Raw genomic sequence first — 21,322 nt, 5'->3', positions numbered from 1 at the left:
TTAAAAATACACAACTGTTTTGGTTTGATACTGTTTATTTTACACTCAGATATAAGGATACACAATAGTAGGATACTTACTATTAATCATTTAGTTAACGTATAACGTACATGCAGTAACTTACCTAATGATGTAAATTTAACATTGAAAAATAAATATTAACAATATGTACAAACAAACTTAACAAGAGAACAATGCAGTGATTTAATTCGTAGATCTACTGACTCTATCCATGGAATGTTTCAAGAAGAAAGTCGGAAACTTCTCCTTCGTATGTTCCAAGTTCTACACTCACACGTAATGTTCTGAAAATATTGAGGAGTACCACAGTTACATTGCGAGAATTAAATTCTACTTAACAATGTTGCTTGTCGTCGCATCGACACAGGTAGGTCTTACGGTGACAATGGGATACGCAAGGGGTAGAAGTAGGAAGGAAACGACCGTGGCATTAATTAAGGTACAGCCCCAGCAGTTTCCTGGTATGAAAATGAGTAACCACGGAAAACGATCTTTAGGATTGCCAACAGTGGAGTTCAAACCCACTATCTCCCGAACCAAGCTCATAGCTACGTGACCAAAACAGCGTGGCCAATTGCTCAGTTGAAATGTTACCCCCACTTGGAGAGGGATTTAGTACCAGTTCCCTGATTGGTGCGGATCCTGTTAGTTCAGCCCATGTTCTTCTCAGAAGACCAAATCCACAAGATGTATTCTCTTCTAGAAACGACCTATACTTTGGAGTACATTCCACAGTACATTCGCATCAAAATGGCTCTCTAAAAGGCTGCGGGCATGATTCATCGGCGGATGTCTGGATTTCTCTAGAAGTCAGAAATATTGTCACGGATTGGTAAGTTTAGATTTTTCATATTTTTCCGATACTCTTGAACTAGAGCAACTTGCCTTCAGACAAGTGGTGGCATAACATTACAAGGAGCTGGAAGCCAATGGACAGGTGTGGGGACTGATTAGGTCAGTGATTAATCTTGTAGTGTAATTAAGCCAGGTGTTAATTAGTTTCACGATAGAACGGTTTAACCACAACGAGGCACAGTATTCGGCTGTAAAGAAGACCATTTCTAAAGCAGAGCATCTCAAAATAGCCTGCAGAATTTCCCCCTGAGGTCCCACAAGGCTTTTGTAATACGCCTTCCTACTTTGGCTGCTGTGTTTCTAAAATGATGTTTGAATGACTAACCGTGATCCAAGGATACTCCCACATATTTTGAAAACTAAGTGTTCCTCAGAACTGAACCTTCAAATGGTATGTGAAGTGCACTAATACGCATTACCAAGGGCGGTGCGTCATTAAGAGCCGAAAGGGGTTGGCCCAACCGGGGCCATAAGGCCTTAGTGCACAAAATTTGTTCTAGTAATGTCTTTAAAAATTAGTTTACAATGCAGATATTCTACTTAATATAAGTGCTTTTCCCTTCTTGATTCTCTAAAAATAATATCGTATGCATAACCCATCCATAGCTTACGTTTCTGACAGTTTTGTACGGTGTATTGTAACAGCGATGACCACTCTACAGAACCTTCCATGTAAAGTATATAGAGTCAGATGCCTGGTGAGAAAACAGCGGACATACCACTGTCTGTGCTATGAAAGGCTTTTCTTTTCTCTTCAAGGGCCTGGAGAATGGGCTCATAACGTTACGTTGGAGTGAAATAAAAGATCTCCCTGTTTCACTTCACGCTTCTCTCTCTGTTTGAAATGTCAAACTGGCTTAGGGGAGTTGGGTCTAATCCACGCCCTTGAACAAGTACTTAGCCATTGTTCACAAAGTGTTGAAGATAAGATTTTATACAAAATTTTATAGTTTCAGTTCACAGAACTATTGTGTTAGTTATTTAATATGCTGATTTTATGCGACATACGAAATGAATGAAGTAGAATTTATATTAACAAATCCATTTTCTTTTATACCTCTGAACAAAAAGTAAGAAATACAAAATTAGGGCCCCATCAACCAAAATATATTATAATCACATTCCTAGATGGATCAAAAGCTTGCTTCATCCAAGCAGACGAGCCAATATATTTACGAATAATGAGCCATGTAAGTACCGTACAGGTTTTAATGCACAAAGTATTTATTAAAATTTGCTTCGAATGGTGTGTTGTGTGGTATGATGATAACGGCAATATAGGTAAGAATAAATGCCAAATGTAGAAGAATATGTAATATGAGACAACAATAATATCATCTGGTCCACCCTAAAAGTTTAGTCGGGAGCCACCCCTGCGCATTACTATTAAGCACTAGCTGATGTACCCGTGTTTCGCTACGGAATTCTACATTGTGTACAGAATTCTAGGTTAGGTAGTGTACACGTTGTGAGCAAGATTGTATTAAATTGCATAGCTCTTAGCGTTACCCTAGAAACGCGACGGGAGGTCACCAAACATATTTTCTCATATGAAGACTGAGGGAATTTTCACTGTAATGGTAGACCCAATTTCATAACATCAGTCACAATCATGTTGGGATGTTTTCATTATAATGCCTTTTTACATCCTCAGAAAGACTGTCTTAGTGGGTTTCCCAACTGAAATGAACATACAATGACATTAATAGGAATGGCGCGGTTAAAAGCAATGCTTTCATATTACGAAATACTCGTTCAAATGAAACACCACACATTTTCTCACATTTAACGAACAGGTCTACGCTGCCTATCTAAGAGTCCAAAGTTCCAGACCTGGAACGACCAAACCGCAGGCAGCCGTAATCCGTGAACAGTCTTCGACGGGGAGAGGGTCGAATAGTGGAGACTCCCAGGGCAAAAACTATGCCCAATTACTATTATGTTTCCTAGGAGTACCCGATGAGTCGGAAAATATCAATTCACTGCACTGGCGGCGGAAAAATCTATCTGACTTGAAGGCAAATGTTTCCTCCAAGACAGAAGATAAACCCCTCTTCACTGCTAGTTTGGAATACACTGACTGACAGAGCAAATGCAACACCAAGAAGGAGTGGTCAGAACTTTATGCCAATTGCAGGGTAGACTGACGTCACTGAGGTATGCTCATGATGTGAAATGCGCCGCTGTGCTGCGCACGTAGCGAACGATAAATGGGACACGGCGTTGGCGAATGGCCCACTTCGTACCGTGATTTCTCAGCCGACAGTCATTGTAGAACGTGTTGTCGTGTGCCACAGGACACGTGTATAGCTAAGAATGCCACGCCGCCGTCAACGGAGGCATTTCCAGCAGACAGACGACTTTACGAGGGGTATGGTGATCGGGCTGAGAAGGGCAGGTTGGTCGCTACGTCAAATCGCAGCCGATACCCATAGGGATGTGTCCACGGTGCAGCGCCTGTGGCGAAGATGGTTGGCGCAGGGACATGTGGCACGTGCGAGGGGTCCAGGCGCAGCCCGAGTGACGTCAGCACGCGAGGATCGGTGCATCCGCCGCCAAGCGGTGGCAGCCCCGCACGCCACGTCAACCGCCATTCTTCAGCATGTGCAAGACACCCTGGCTGTTCCAATATCGACCAGAACAATTTCCCGTCGATTGGTTGAAGGAGGCCTGCACTCCCGGAGTCCGCTCAGAAGACTACCATTGACTCCACAGCATAGACGTGCACGCCTGGCATGGTGCCGGGCTAGAGCGACTTGGATGAGGGAATGGCGGAACGTCGTGTTCTCCGATGAGTCACGCTTCTGTTCTGTCAGTGATAGTCACCGCAGACGAGTGTGGCGTCGGCGTGGAGAAAGGTCAAATCCGGCAGTAACTGTGGAGCGCCCTACCGCTAGACAACGCGGCATCATGGTTTGGGGCGCTATTGTGTATGATTCCACGTCACCTCTAGTGCGTATTCAAGGCACGTGAAATGCCCACCGCTACGTGCAGCATGTGCTGCGGCCGGTGGCACTCCCGTACCTTCAGGGGCTGCCCAATGCTCTGTTTCAGCAGGATAATGCCCACCCACACACTGCTCGCATCTCCCAACAGGCTCTACGAGGTGTACCGATGCTTCCGTGGCCAGCGTACTCTCCGGATCTCTCACCAATCGAACACGTGTGGGATCTCATTGGACGCCGTTTGCAAACTCTGCCCCAGCCTCGTACGGACGACCAACTGTGGCAAATGGTTGACAGAGAATGGAGAACCATCCCTCAGGACACCATCCGCACTCTTATTGACTCTGTACCTCGACGTGTTTCTGCGTGCATCGCCGCTCGCGGTGGTCCTACATCCTACTGAGTCGATGCCGTGCGCATTGTGTAACCTGCATATCGGTTTGAAATAAACATCAATTATTCTTCCGTGCCGACTCTGTTTTTTCCCCAACTTTCATCCCTTTCGAACCACTCCTCCTTGGTGTTGCATTTGCTCTGTCAGTCAGTGTAAATTGAATGTAGAATTTAATAAAAGTGAAGAGAAAGAAGCTTTTCTTAAGAAACGGCTCTTTTCAGAGTTGAATTTTGAGTTATTTAGTGAATATTGTGCTGCTATAATTTGGAAAAGGCCTAAATTGTTATTCTAGACCAGGCCACACTACTACTACTACTACTACTACTACTACTACTACTACCACCACCACCACCACCAACACTAAGTAAGCTCTGCCTTAAGTATGCACACTGCTCATTCAAAACAGCGCATCAGAGTAGGGATCGAATAGCTGGAATACTATGAAGAACCAGTGTGTTACGTACCAGCAGTATCAGAAAATGTATGAACTAGAGACATGGCATGCTAAAGAAGAAAGTTTTCTAACTCCCCGGCTGTTTCCCGCCAATATTCAGTCAGGCTGTTATACTCGGTACGCAGCAGTAATCCCATCTATCGAAGTTGAGAGGCAGCATAAGAGACAAAGAACATCACAATAAACAATGGTCAATGTACTGTTATTGTTGATCAGTGTTATGCACTTCTGATATTATAGGCCTTCACATTTCGTTTTCTACCGACTCTGAAATACCACTCTTATCATAGTCGATACGGTAAAACTGAATAAAAGATAAATGATCAGAAATTGTATTCTCTATAACTTTTTATATAGTACTTTTCGATAGGACCAATAACATTGCTATGTAAAAATTACATTTTAGGCACCTTCCCCTAAACTACAATTTCATCCAGGATGAATAAAATTGTTTATAGCTTAGACTGTAGTTTCTTATTCCCCGACTCTATACACCGATTTTCATTAAATTCTGTTTACCCATTTTCTCGTGGCTCGGCGTACAAATTCATGAACATCTGTGTTATCGCCACTGGTACGGTAAAAATGTATGACATAAATGGTCGGAAATTTCATTCTGTATAACTTTGGTTATGTAGTATTTATCGATACGACAACTAATAATATGTTAGGCCTTCCCCTAAACTACCATTTCACTCAGCGTAAATAAAATTACGTATAGCTTAAATTGTAGTGGTTCATTCTCCGACTTTGCATACCAATTTCCAATGAAATAGGACCACTAATAACGTAAATATTTAAAAATTAAATTTTAGGTCTTCCCGTAAACTACCATTTCTATCAGCGTGAATAAAATTATTTATGGCCTAGATTGTAGCGACTTATTTCCCGACTTTGCATACCGATTTTCATTACATTCTCTTTGGCCGTTTTCTAGTGATGCGAGTACATACATACATACATACATACATACATACAGACAGACAGACAGACAGACATACAGACAGACAGACATACATTACGGAAAAGTAAAACGCGCATTTCCTGGTTACTGTGGACATGACCGATACAGAAATACCATCCTTTTCAAATTCTGAGCAATGTACAGACAAAACTCTTATTTTATATATATTGATGATGATGATGATGATGATAGTCACTATTCTTGTTCAAGAACACCACGAACCTACTACGCTGGCGTAGCACGGGGAGAGGTGATACTCCCACGTGGCGTGTCCCAGGTAGCGGATAGGGGGGTCCTAACCGCCTTGCCGGCGTACTTGAGCGAAATAAAAAAGCTCTCGCGGAGAAAACACACAACCCCCTGTTGGTGGGGGATGCAGACAAAGAATACAACCACAGTATCCCCTACCTGTCGTAAGAGGCGACTAAAAGGGGCGATCAAGGGATGATCGAATTAGGACCATGAGACTACTTGTAATTAGTACCATCACGCGGGAAACACCACTGGTCGTCTTTACTTCTGACTAGTACCACTATGTTAGGTACACAATAGGTTTGTGATTAGTAGCAACAGAGTGTGAATCAGGGTGGGTTTTACAGTGTACCACTTCAAGCGGAACACCACGGGCTTGCGTTGCCTGTAATTAGTACCACTATAAGAGCGACAAGCGACACTGTGGGTCTGCGCTGCCTGTGATTAGTACCCAATATGTGAGGAACACCACGGGATAGTACGAGTCCTTGTAATTAGTACACCTGTGTGAGGAACACCATAGGTTTGCGTTACATGTAAATGGCGCCGCAATGTGAGAAACACTACAGATCTGCGTTACATGCGCGTATTACATTACCTGTGAGTAGTACCATAATGTGTGGAATACCACGAGTCTACGCTACTTTTGATTAGTACCGCAACATGACAAATACCATGGTTCTTACTGTCCTAGCGATAAGTACCATTATGAGCGGCCGATGACCTGGATTTTGGATCCCTTTAGACAACAAGCATCATTGGTTTAGGATTGTGCTATAGAAGCAGTGCCTTGGTCAGTAATAGTATTGTTCTACGATAGTTTAGGGGAATGTGGGGCATTGCGGGTCGGATCCACTGATTGTTTTAAATTCGTATCCATCTATTCATTCCTTGTCATCACGTTTTGAATTCTGGTCAGTGGATGATTTTGGACTTTGAAATTGTCATTACATTTCGATTACCTAGATGTTAGGCCCGTTTAAACAAAAAGCACCATCATCATCATCTGTTCAAGCACACGTCCAACGGTACATCAAGGCATCGTTGCTGACATGAAAGAAATCTGCATCCAATCCCTGAGGCCATCTCGTGACGTATGCTGTATGGCCATACCGTCGCACGACCTGAATGTCGACCAGTGCTCTTCTATGTTATTAGGATATTTACCAGGTGGCTTTATTTTTATATTTGTTTCTATTGGAGAGAATGGTACGGATCAGTAGCTTGCCGGTACAGGGAAGGCCATGAGATGTGAGTAGATTCAAACTGAACATTGATGGCCTCAAGGATGATAATTCTGAAGTTAAGGTGTACAAACTCTTGATTATTTCATGAACAACCTCCAAAGACGAGTACGCATAAAATGTTGGTCGATAGTAGTGTACTCTGAAGATTGTAGCTAATTGCAGATGGATGTGGACAAATTTCTCGGAGACGCTACCTCAGGGCCTCTTAAACGCCCAAAATCTCACTCGTGCAAACCGAGGCGCAGAGGTTCTATGCACTGTGCATCGATCCGACTAGGCTCAGCTCGCTTTGGCTCGGATGGTGTAGTACACTGAGAGCAACGAAGCGTTCGGTGATAGACGGCTTGTTTATCAGTGAAATAGGTAAACGCAAGATAACAACATAATAATGGAGCAACCTCTTTCGAAGAAAGCAAAGACTTCCGAAAGTCTATTTCGATCGAACTTTCGTATTTGATTTTTGTCAGTCATGACGATAAAGCTAAATGCTTAGTCTGAGGGACAATAATTACGTGATCATCAAAAGATCTATTTTTCAATACAAAGACTTTGCTCGAGTTCTGCCAGAATTTGTCGAAGATTTTCTTTTCTTCTGTTTTGACTTGTACGAAAACTAGATTGCGAGCTAGTATTTCCGATTGAAATTTAAAGAACGCTCGTAGAATTGCTGTCAGCCGTTCCCTTGTTCCAGACATTACTTATAAAATTGCAAAGAACAATGAAAAGAAGAGCTAGAGAAGATTTGTCTGCTCAAACCAAATTGAAGGAAGTGATTTTTAATACCGGTAACCTTACCCCAAATAACGGAGTGTCTCCGCTCACCGCATATAAACGTTTCGCAGTTAGGAGAGGAACAGCGGGCAAGGTGAAGAGGGCGGGAGACAGGCCGAACCTGTGAGACAGATGTAGGGAAAGAGCAGTGGAGGTTTGCACTCTGGTCAACCTAGTGAAGTCGTCTCTTGCACGTTGCACCGTGCAGTGCATCGGCGCATGCAACCTGAGAGCCCCTGCGTTACCTAATCAGAAGTATCCGAACAGCCCTGTGTAATGCGGAATTAAGCCCTGGATGTCACGACAGTGGGACCCACTAATATAAAAGGAGACGAGAGTATAATGTTGTCAGTAGAGACAGCAGAACGGGTCGGTCAGAAGAGCTCAGTGATTTCGAACGTGGTCTAGTCACTAGATGTCACCTGAGTAACAAATCCGTCATGGACATTTCATCCCTTCTAGAGCTGTCCTAGTCGATTGTCGGTGATGTGATTGTGAAGTGTAAATGCGAAGGAACAACCGCAATTAAGCCAAAACCAGGCAGACGTCATGTAATGACGGACGGGGACCGTCGAGCATTGCGCAGAGTGGTTCTACAAAATCGCAAGAAATCAGAAGTAATCACTCGTGAGTTCCAAAGCGCTATCAGCAGTCCAGTCTGTACAAATGACAGTGCGTCGTAATTTGAAAAGAATGGGGTACAATGTTCGAGCTGCTGCTCATAAGCCAAACATTTCTGCAGTCAATGATAAACGATGCTTGAAGTGGTATAAAGAGCGACGCCACTGGACAGACAGTGGAAACGAGTGATTTGGAGTGTGATGAATCGCGCTATACCGTGTGGCAATCCGATGGAAGGGTTTGGTTTCGACTAATGTCTCGAGAACGTTTCCTGCAATCATGTATGGTGCAAACAATGAAGTAAGGAGGAGGTAGCGATATGGTATGGGAGTGTTTATTGGTTAGGTTCCCCTTATGGCGCTAAAAATATTTTAAACCCTTGTGTACTGCGTACAGTAGTAGATGAGATCGCAGACGATTATTGTATCAGCATGACAACGCACCCTCTACAAAGCTGCATGTGTGAGGCAATGGTTTGTATTGTTGAACTAGACTGACCTGCCCAGAGTCCCGACCTGAACCATTTGGGATGAGTTAGAACGTCGACTTCAGTCCAGACCCGGTGACCAACATCACTACCTCCTCTGATGTCGACTCTTGAGGAATAATGGGCTGCCAATCCTCCGCAGCCATCATTGAAAGTATCCACAGCAGAACTAAAGCCGCCATAACTTCAAAGGGACGATTCACGCCATATTAATGTCCAATAATAGGAACGTGACACGGGTAATGTCAAAGTGCAATTTCATATAGGTATCCGGATACATTTGATCAGTTATTTCAGGTCACTCATACGTGACGGTAGAAAGACAAGGAATTCTATTGATTCTACAAGCGACTAGAATTACATGTCACTGACTGACGTTCTCCCCGTCTCCGCGGGAGTATCTTGTTCCTTTATCACACACCGGTATGTGAGCCCGATATTGAAAATGGAGATCGACGTGTGCTGCGGGGGAAGAGCTTTTAGAGATTGTCGGGTAAGATACTTCACTTCACATACAAATCTAACTGACGTACTAACTCTCTGGATGGATTATCAGTCCTCTAAGTTATTAAATACGCTGGCTTATTAAGCATCCAACTAATGAACCGCACGAATTTGACATACAATAGGTGATAGACTCCTTTGTGATAGCTACGGGAGTTCATATGTCTCAGCGGTAACCTCTAAAGACCCAAGGCCAAATTTAGAAACATTTTTATACATAATGGGCTCTTAGATAACAAAATGTGACAAACCTGAAAAATAGTCATTTAAGTTTGGGCACATTGGGGGTTCTGTTGGTGGGTTGGGCGGGAGTTGGCATTAACTTCATTTCTCGCATTTGGGAGGTAATGCATACGAACTCCACAGCCGGCAAACCTTGATGTATTCTTCCAAAATTTCCTAACAGCCCTACTAGTACGGTGTGACCTAAGATGGCTATAAAAATTAAATAAAAATGAATAATTATTTTTCGCTTTGGCACTAACATCAGTTTGCAATGGCAAAGCACTGATACCTACAAGGATTACATCTAGGTTGTTCGGGTGCTGCAATGGTAACCTCTGTAGTTTATTTAACGCATATGGAGCAAACATGTCATTCAGCCGGTTAACTTGACAGTAGCTGGCACATCGCGGGAGAAAGTCCAACGCTTTATGTATCTTGGCATCGTATTTGATCACAGCTGGAAAAATGCAGTTGAAATAAGGACCCGAATTGAACAGGCAAGGGTAGCATTCAAGAGAATGAGCAAACTTCTTTGTGACAGGGACTTTAAGATCAATCCCCGTCTTCGTTTACTTCGGTGTTATGTATTTTCTGACTTATTTTATGGTGCCGGGACTTGGATCGTAACAGACAACACCACCAAAAAAACTTCGATCTCTTGAGATGTGGTGCTACCAAAGCCTGCTCAGAATATCATGGGTTGATAGAATACGTAACACTGAAGCACTTCAACGCGTGAACAAAGAGCTAAATTACATGCACAACATCAGAAAGAAGAGACTTGTGTACTTCGGCTATGTCATACGAAATGATAAATATAGACTCCTTCAGCTTATCTTACAAGGTAAAATTGAAGGAAGAAGTAGGGGAAGAAGGAGAATACCTTAGCTACGGAATCTACGGGAATGGTATAGGATGGGCTCTAAATCTTCTTCTTTCAGGACCATCTTCCAATTTCTTGAGTTCCGCACGTCTGTAGATTTGGCCAGGATTTGCAATTTGCCTTGCGTCACATTTAGATGTGACGACGATGGGATGGAAAAGGGCTATGAGTGGGAAAGAAGGGCCATGATTTTAAGTAAGGTACATCCTCGGCATTTGCCTGTTTAAAAATGAAAAACCACGGAAAGCCATCTTCAGGGCTGCCGTTCACGGGCCCGAGTTTTCTTCCCTGTGAACTCATATTTGCAAGACTGGTTGTTTCGGAATCTGATAGATAATAACCCAAACTTCATAGTCCAACGAGACTGAGCTCCGCCAAATTGGCATATTATAGAAGTGCGTGGTCATCTTAACGAGGAACTTCCATACCAGTGACACATTTTAGGTGGCCCCCAAGGTCTCCTGACCTTGTGCTTGTTGATTTTTTCTTTGGGGATACGTGAAAAATATTGTTTACGTACCGCCGTTGCTTACAACGTTGACTGAATTCAAGATCGTTCCACTGCTGCGCTGGTGAACATTGACAGAAACGTGCTCGACCGTGTATCGGTCGAAAGTGGCTACTGCACAGATGTGTGTCGTGTAACACGACGACGAAACCTAGAATATTTTTAATTATGTATAACACACTTGATAAAGTACTTTTTAATACAATGTAGCATTCACTATTTTGTATGTAATACTTTGTAAAATACATTTATCCAAGACGTGATTAATCATTTGTAATAACAAAACTTCAATTTAAGTATGCAACTATGCTCCAAAAAGTGGTGAAGTATGCATTTAAGCATGCACTTATTTTCATGATATTAAACACTTGTATGAAATGCAAACGTAACATTCCTTTAGTAGACACACGAGATCCACTCACATCCATACATACTTCATAAATACATACATCATCATCATTATACACCTTTGTGCCTTTCAGCGTTCAGTCTGCAAGCCTCTGTGTATTTACTAAACGTCGCGGCAATTCTCTATTTGCAACTAGTGCTGTGGCATCATTTAGTTCTATATCTCTTATCTTTAAATTGTTAAAAACCGAGCCTAACCATCGCAGGCTTATTCTCCCTCTACCTCTCTTACCCTCTATAACAGAGTCAATTATTATCCGAAGTAACCTATCCTCCTCCATTCACCTCGCATTACCCCACCACCGAATCCGCTTTATGCGTACAGCTTCATCCATTGAGTTCATTCCTAACTTAGCCTTTATCTCCTCATTCCGAGTACCCTCCTGCCATTGTATTCACCTGCTTGTACAAGCAATCATTCTCGCTACATTCATGTCTGCTACTTCTAACTTATTAATAGATATCCTGAGTCCACCCTGCTTTCACTCCCGTAAAGCAAAGTTGGCCTGAAAACAGACCGATGTAAAGAAAGTTTAATCCGGTAGCTGACATCCTTCTTACAGAATACTGTTGATCGCAACTGCGAGCTCACTGCATTAGCTTTACTGCAACTCAACTCATTCTCACTTACAATACTACCATCCTAGGCGAACACACATCCTAAATACTTGAAATTAGCTACCTGTTCTAGCTTTATATCACCAATCTAACATTCAATTATTTTGGATTTCTTACCGACTGACATCAAATTAGTCTTCGAAACGCAAACTTTCATGCCATACTCATTGCAGCTATTTTCAAGTCCGAGATATTAGACTGCAGGCTTTCGGCACAATCTACATTAAGACCAAGTCGTCAGCATAAGCCAGACTGCTTACTGTATTTCCACCAAACTGAATCTCTCCCTGCCCTGCCCCTTTATACCTTTGAGTAGATGATCCCCGTAAACTTCAAACAACAAAGGTTAAAGATTACAGCCTTGTCTAACCCTTGTAAGTACCCTGAACCAAGAACTCACACTACCATCAATTCTCCCTGCAGCCTCATTGTAAACTTAAATGCCATTGATTTTAATAATCTACCGTTAATCCCATAGCCCCAAGTATGGCGAACATATTTTCCCTCAGTACCCTGCCATATGCTTTCTCTAGATCTACAAAACAAAAACATAACTAGATATTCCTTTCACAGCATTTTTCAATTACCTGGCGCATGCTGAAAATATGATCCTGACAGCCTCTCTGTGGTCTGAAACCACACTGGTTTTCATCCATCTTCCTCTCAACGACTGATCGCACCCTCCCTTCCAAGATGCCAATGAATACTTTGCCTGGTATACTAATCAATGAGATACCTCGATAGTTGTTGCAATCCTTCCTGTTCCTTTGATTATAGATAGGTGCAATTACTGCTTTTGTCCAATCTGAAGGCACCTTAAGAACACTCCATGCTAATCTTATTACTCTATGAAGCCATTTCATCCCTGCCTTCCCACTATACTTCACCATTTCAGGTCTAATTTCATCTATTCCTGCGGCTTTATGACAATGGAGTTTATTTGCCATCCTTTCCACTTCTTCAAGCGTAATTTCACCAAAGTTATTTTTCTCCTCTCCATGAGCTCGGTTGTTGCGTCAACAGGAAGATTTTCTTTTACACTGAGAAGATTTTTAAAAAATATTTCCTCCACCTGTCCAGTGACTCCCTGGGATCTATTTTGAGTTCACCTGAATTACCCAAAATACTACTCGTTTTATTTTTCCCTCCCTTCCTAAGATTCTTTATTGCTATCCAGAACGTTTTCCCTGCTGCTTGACCTAGCCTTTCCAGGTTATTAACAAAATCTTCTCAAGACTTCTTTTTGGATTAAATTGTTTCGCTTTTTTTCTTTCATCTACGTACAATTCCCTATCTGCATCCGCCCTTGATTGGAGCCATTTCGGATACGCTTTCATTTTACGTTTACAAGCTGCTCTGAATGGATCATTCCACCAAGATATTTGCTTTTTACCATCTTTACACAAAGTTGTTTCTAGGAATTCCCTTGCTGTTTGTACTATAGCATCTCTATATACCACCCATTGTCTTTTTATACCGAAACTGCTTACTGTTCACTGTTTGGAAATTCTCACTAATCATATCTACTGTATGTACTTCTGTCCAATTTCCTCGTCCTAGAGATTTCCTACCCTTATTCGTCTGCGGACAGATTTCACTTTCTGTATCCTAGGCCTAGAGATGCTTAGTTCACTACAGATCAAATTGTGGTTTGTATCATCGAAATATCCTCGAAAAACCTGTACATTCGTAACAGATTTCCTGAATTCTAAGTCGGTTTTGATATAGTCTATTATGGATCTGGTATCCCTACCCTCTCATATGCAGCGGTGAATAGCCTTATGCTTGAAGAATGTATTCGTAAATAGTAAACCCATACTAGCACGAAAGTTCAGCAAACGCTTTCAATTCCGATTAGCTTCCATATCTTCCCCACATTCACCTATCACCCTTTCGTATCCTTCAGTTCTATTTCCAACTCTCGCGTTTAAATCACCCACTAGCACTACCGTACCCTTGCTGTTCACTCTGACTACGATGTCAGACTCCATGGATAACTGGTTATCGTGCTGGCCTTTGTTCAAGAGGGTCCCGGGTTAGATTCCCGGCTAGGTCTGGATTTTAAACTTAATTAGTTAATGGCAAGGGCTCGGGGGCTGTGTGTGTGGCGTATACAGCATTATAAATCATCTTAGGTAGGGCCCTCATCTTCACAGACATGCAGGTCTCCTAACAGGCCGTCTACGAGAGAAAGACTTGCACCAGGGCTCTCCGGAGGCAATACGCTAATAATATTACGCTAACTACGATGTCAGTCAATGCTTCATAAAACTTGTCAACTTCATCCTCATCTGCACCCTCACATGGCGAATACACTGAGACAATTCTTGTCCTAATTCCTCCAACTGCGAAATCTACCCACATCATTCGGTCATTTATGTGCCTAACAGAAACTATGTTGCGTTCAATAGTATTCCTCTGCCCTTCCCTTTTTAACACCCGACAAGTACACTTTATAATCTCCTATCTCTTCCTCGTTATCTCCCCTTACCCGAATATCATTTACTCCTAGCACATCCAGATGCATCCTTTCTGCAGACTCCGTCGGTTCTGCATTTTTTCTTCCATAAGCCCTATTAATATTGATAGTTCCCCATCGAATTCCATTTCGTTCGCCAAGTTGTTTCCCTCTCCTTTCAAATGGGAGTGGGACTCCGTTACCCCCATAGGCACAAGGCTTGCTTAAAATGTTCTGAGCTCGTTGAATTCTGTGAAGCAGGATGCTACCATTAGTAACACGTAGTCTAAGTGAGGATCTCTCCTATAACTCGTTAGGGACCACAGGTGGATTGTATAGTCCTAGCCGCCTGAGCACAAGGAGGGCCATGACTCAGAATATGTCCGAGACGCCCACTCTCATTCCATAGCAACTGGTATCCAGACTCTCAGGATCACTTCTCCACTCAGCCGTTGTCGATGGTTCACGAATTAGGACGTGACTACAGTAACCTACACGGTGAACAATCACCAATACATCTTCATCATCATCATCATCATCATCATCAATCGGTTTACTCATTGCTGAGCGTCGTGACCTCATTCTTTCTCTTCATTAGTAACTGCATCCTTAACGAATTTTTCCCATCCTGAGCGGTCTTCAGCTCATCTTAAGATATTGTGAAGAGGTAGACCGGTGATCTTCTTTGCTTGGTCTAACCATCTACTTGCTGTTCTGCCTTTTGGTCTGGTTCCTTCAATTTTGCCTTGCAGAATGGGCTTTTCTAAATTGTCTCCTTCTCTCCTCAAAATGTGTCCCAGGAACTGGAGGTAACTTTCACTAACGCGGGAAGATAAACGTTTTGTGATACTCAGTTCTTCTATAATGGAGGCATTTGTTCTTTCTGAGGAGCATTCTCCACCAACACCACATCTCATAGGCATCTATTCGGCTCTTGTCACTAGCCTTCGCAGTCCAGGTCTCACAACCGTACAGGAAAACAGAGAACACCAGTGATTTCACCAATCTTATTTTCACTGTTTTGGATAATGCCCGGTTCTGCCAGATCTTTGTGAGTTTAACCTTTGCTGCACGACCTAGGACAATTCGTCGTTTTATTTCTTTATCACAATTTCCCGTGTTACTGATTATGGAGCCCAGATATACACAATCATTCACCAACTGCAGATCCTTCAGGCATCCTGTTATTTGGATTGAGATTTCACTTTCTCGGTTGATAACCATTATACTCCGCACGGCCTTACTTCTAAATTGAAGTTTCGCAAAACAAATGAGCATCGCCAATCCTCTGTTGCCAGCGCGCTACACCCGCGAGAACAGCTGATGCAATACGACCGCGGTAAACAGCCATATATAGTAAAATGTAATACCGTACTCAGAAAAACGAATACATATGGAATGAAAACAAATTCATAAAATCTACACTTACTAACAACATCTGACACTAATAAGAGAATATATTATTCAGAATAAAAGAGAATTAGGAAATAACACATCACTCACCGCCAATGGCTGACACAGGAAGGAGGTTATGGCCTACAAAGGAAACACTCCACTGATCTCAGAGTCACTGGAACCCTCTAACGATGAATCATTGTCACTATCACCAGGTCCCAAAGATATTATTAAACTTTCGACGGAGTTCTCCAGTACATCTTCATCTTCCCACGCCTCACGTATTAATCTTTGTGTACTGCGCACAACTTTCCTCCAGTCATCGGCACTGACGTTCACCACAGCTTCGGTTAACAGGTTTTCCACCTCGGGTACAGTAAAACGCTTATTTTTTGTCGCAACATAACCCTTAACCTGAGCCCAAATCTTCTCTATTGCATTGAAGTGGCAATGATAAGGTGGAAGTCGAATAACTTTATGTCCATGACGTCTTGCAATTTCGTCCACGACATACACAGGAAATTGTGGCTTGTTTTCTTTCACAAGCTGCAACAGTTCACCTTTCTTCATGTCGTCCCGCACAGGAATGTTGTGCCTCCTTAACCACTCAGCAAGAATCGACTTCTTTGCTGCCATTGTCGGAGCTTTGTCTTGAATTACGGAATGGTAGGGGGCATTGTCCATTATTATTGTACAATTTTCAGACAGGTTATTCATCAATGTGAATTCAAACCAGTTCTGAAAATTGACACTATTCATCTCCTCGTGGTAATCGCCAGTCTTCTTAGACCTCAGAACATATAAACAGTTAGGTACAAATCCGTTTGCGGTACCGGCATGTAGCACAATAATTCTTCCCCCCTTTCCAATGGGCACTGCCATTGTACCTTCCACAGAATCATCTGTCCAGCCTTTTCCTACGGTATGGTTTGCATTAATCCATGTTTCATCTAACCACACAATCGAATCAAAATTTTCCTTCATAACGTCCCTTAAAAACCGGCAGCGCCACATCACAATATCACTTCTCTCTATTAACACTCGGCGACCGTTTAATTTCTTGTAACGGAATCCCAGTTCCTTTACCACAACATTCAGTGAAGTCTTGCTGCCTTTAAATAGTTCACTTTCCTTCAGAGACTCACGTAGCTTCGCAAGAGTAGGGTGTTCTTTTCTGCGGTAGTAGTCATAAATATGACGACGAATGGCATCTTTCTCGAAACTGTCCAAGTTCGTCACTGGTTTGGCCCGATTCCTTTTCTTACCCGGTGTTTCAAACTTAGAGGATCCAGGAGATTGTTCCTCAGCGTGGTATTTCTCCTTTCCAATTGCCACTACTGTGTATTTACTCACTTTGGTAGCGTCGGCAGTTCTCTGTACAGCTTGTGCTAAAGGAAGCAATGTAGCACCGTTCTCCTTTTCTTTCTCAAAGTACTCGCGCACATTGGACACAATTTCACGAGCCTGGCTTCTCAAGGGCGTGCCTTGTCCCACACGTCTCGATTTCTTGCCACTTGTCTTTCCCGAACTACACTGAGACATGGTAAACACGACGAACTAAGTACACTGATATACGGACGTAAATAAAACTACAGCTATTTAATAATTAAACCTATACTGTACTTATGCTATGCTAAACTGTAAACTACGCTATACTGTACTATACTAGAGAGATAAAACTTATAAGATAAAACACTAATTACTGGAGGAAAATGCAAAAGATCGCGAACCGTACCGAATACCATACACGTTGAACGAGATAGGTTAACCACGTGGTGAATGTAAATATCAGACTTGGCAACTAGGTTTCGAGATCGTGCTCTGCCGATATAAATCGATATAAATGGCAGGTTGGGATTGGTTGGATGTCTATGCTTCGGTGCACAACCACCAGACAGAGCCAAAATCGGCCTAAACGTCAATTTAGAAGTAGAGCCGTTCGGAGTATAGTTTGGTCTTTTTCATGTTAATTTCTAGACCAAAATCCGAGCTAATGATTGTCATTCTAGAGAGCAATTCATCAAGTTCTTGTCCACTTTCTGCAATGAGTGTAGTATCATCAGCGAAGCGTAAATTGTTGATTTTCCTACCATCGATTGAAATTCCACTATCCCAGCCATCCAGTGCTCTTCTCATTACATACTCTGCGTAGATATTGTAGAGTTGGGGTGACAGTATGCAACCTTGTCTGACTCCATTTGTCACATTGCAAACTTCTGAGCATTCACCAATACATGCATGCATATCACAAAATCATTACTATGAATATAAGACTGAATGAAAATCAAAAAATCACTCTACTTATAGCTGCGGTTGTTCTACTGCCACAAATAATCCGAGCAGATTTTGTGTGAAGTATCACCCTATCAGTGTTACAATATGCACACGTCTCCTAGTTTAGACACAGTGTGTTAATTATTACATATGATAAATCAATTAGTGAGGTTGTAAGTAAACAGTGTAAAAAAAATCTCAAACCTGAAGTGAAGTTAAATACACATTCCTCTTTCATTTTTCACCACGCACCCTACTTTTTCTGTCCATAATTTGCTTTCGAGTACACTACAACAGTCTTCTCCAAGGTTTCTGGTATAAATCTGAACCGTTTGTCTGTTAAAACTAGCTCCAGATCGGAGAATTATTTCTCTATATGTACGGATGTGACAGGACAGTACTTGAATTCGGGAGCGAATGCATGTCTCAAACAATCTGGCAGATCAACATTATCAGTACCAGCCAAATATTTGTTTTTAGCTACCATGATGTTGTATCCCGGATTTCGTTTAAGGACATCACGATATTTTGTTTGCAGACGAAATCCGAGGTTTCCCACTAACAAAATTATTTAGTAACAAAATTATTTAGTACGAAATGCCGACTAGCCCACTCAAACTTAATGTAGTGGGAGTAACATAAATTCTAGGGGTTCTAATGGGCCGAACCCCTAATGTTTATGCAAACCTTATAGCATTGCCGTCGTGCGGGTAGACTCTACTTATTACTCGCTTCAGTAAGTTTGCATTCTAACCTATTACTGCATAAACATCCGAGCCCTACATATATGTTTATAATTAAACTTATTAATTTGTCCAGTTTCACCTTGAAACGCACCTTCTTGTCGGTTTTGGAGGTCTACATATCGGCAAATAAAATTAGCATTTACGTACATATCCGCTGTCTGGCAATCACCCAGTATTTATAATGTGATTGAATAGATTCATTTCTACATTGTTCATTACCGGGCGAGTTTGCCGTGCGGTTAGGAGAGCGCGGCTATGAGCTTGCATCCCGTAGATATTGGGTTCGAACCCCACTGTCGGCAGCCCTGAAGATAGTTTTCCATAGTTTCTCATTTTCACACCAGGCAAGTGCTGGGGCTGTACCTTACGGTCACTTCCTTCCCATTCCTTGGCCTTTCCTATCACACCGTCGCCATAATACCTATCTGTATCGGTACGACGTAAAGTAAATAGCAAAAAAAGCATTGTTATTTAGTGCTGGTACCTTGACCAATAACATGAATCTGGAATATAAAATGTTATTGATATTTTTTAAGAACGCTGTTTCTTTGTGTCCACAGGCTGTGGTGACCTACTCCTCGACGTACGTGCTCGTGGCTCTGAGTATCGACCGCTATGATGCCATCACACATCCCATGAACTTCTCAGGCAGCTGTAAGTAAACTGAATACATCATAATTAAATCTCGAAATTTTAGGCAGAAATATGTCCCTTAAATGCCCAAATTTAAACATTTTTAAAGAAGATGGTTCTTCCTTACAAAATTAATACATTATTATCGGAAAATTATTAAAATATCATTTGTCAAAATAAGAATTTTTATTTATTTGAATCGGTCAAAATGTTGCGAGTCTTGAATATTTTATGTACCGGTATACGCAAAGCTGTGTGATTAGAGTAGTTACTGCCACACTCCAATCTTAGGGATGTCCTTGCTCACGAATTCTTTGAGGTGAATAAAATGCATTTGTTTTACGTTAACTGTTTAAAGTTAACACATCATTCCAGTTGATTAAAAAGAAGAACTATAAAATAAAAATCCACAGTTCTAACCCTTTAGGCAAGCAACCCAAAGTTATATAAAAATTTCGTCTGGCTATTTCTAGCCGAGGGCAGCCCTTCTAAGGCAGACCCTCCGATGAGGGTGGGCGGCATCTGCCATGTGTAGGAAACTGCGTGTTATTGTGTTGGAGGATAGTGTTATGTATGGTGTGTGAGTTGCAGGAATGTTGGGGACAGCACAAACAGCCAGTCCCCGGGCCGTTGGAATTAACCAATGAAGGTTAAAATCCCCGACCCGGCCGGGAATCGAACCAGGGACCCTCTGAACCGAAGGCAAGTACGCTGACCATTCAGCCAACGAGTCAGACAACCCAATGTTGAAAACATCCTAGGTACGAATTTTAGGTAAATAAAAAATAATGTATAAGATTATATTCTTTATTTGTTCCTAAAATTTACTACCCTTTTCTTAATCATCGTTATCCGATCGATAACATTAGCAGTTTGCCTTTTTCTGCCACTACGAGCGCTAATGTGACTCAATGCATTGTTTTACTTAAGCACCACTAAGAGCGCTAATGTGAGTCAATGCATTGTTTCACTTAAGCACCACTACGAGCGCAAATTGAGTCAATGGAGAATTTCACTTAAGCCCTTATAACTACATTCGGTGCGGATATTTTTCAAAAGATCAATAAACGCTTGAGGGTATTGACCAAGGAACACAGTACAGAAAGAATTATGTAAAGAAGGTAATATGGCTAGGATTTGAATAAAAAGAAAACTAGTAAAGAAACAAATTATGCTTTTCGGGAACTGCATTTAGACCAGAAATTGTTTTGAAACTTGTTTCCCTTTTAGTTTCATAAAGCTATCTACGACTCACAATTTGAAACTTTTGCAGACCCTTTATCCCTTCAACTTTCGACACAATTGAGGATATTGCTTAATTTTACATTTTTCGTAGTATACGGTCCTATATACTTTCTCTGGTAAGAAATATTTCAGGTACCCTTACCTCAGAAACCATTGAACCTATAATGTTTATTGTAACTAAACGGGGTTTGTATTGTTATGTACCGTACCCAGGGGTAAATACCCTCTAGGACGATGCCTCCATTCCTGTATGAACATCCGACTAACTCAGGGTTGGGCAGAGTGTGGGTTGGTTGTCGATTGGGTCAGGATAAAAGTCGGAAGTTCTACACTAAAATAGCAATCAATGACAGGAAATGGAGGTATAACACGAATGAGAAACAATCATAAGGGGTGAGATGGATTTATTAACAA

At 41.9% G+C, this 21,322-nt stretch overlaps 1 protein-coding gene across 1 annotated transcript in view; it reads left to right on the top strand.

Moving 5' to 3' along the window:
- LOC136875858 (cardioacceleratory peptide receptor-like) overlaps positions 1-21,322 on the top strand; it is a 293,506-nt gene that overhangs the window by 204,559 nt on the left and 67,625 nt on the right. Inside the window, exon 4 of the mRNA XM_068228221.1 lies at positions 19,591-19,684. Within this exon, the coding sequence (XP_068084322.1) occupies positions 19,591-19,684 (94 nt within the window). The remainder of the gene's footprint in view (positions 1-19,590; positions 19,685-21,322) is intronic.

Source organism: Anabrus simplex, chromosome 6, assembly GCF_040414725.1.
Source record: "Anabrus simplex isolate iqAnaSimp1 chromosome 6, ASM4041472v1, whole genome shotgun sequence".
Lineage (NCBI taxonomy): Eukaryota > Metazoa > Arthropoda > Insecta > Orthoptera > Tettigoniidae > Anabrus > Anabrus simplex.
The sequence above is the reverse complement of the archived record's forward strand: the minus strand, read 5'-3'. Positions and strand labels throughout refer to the sequence as shown.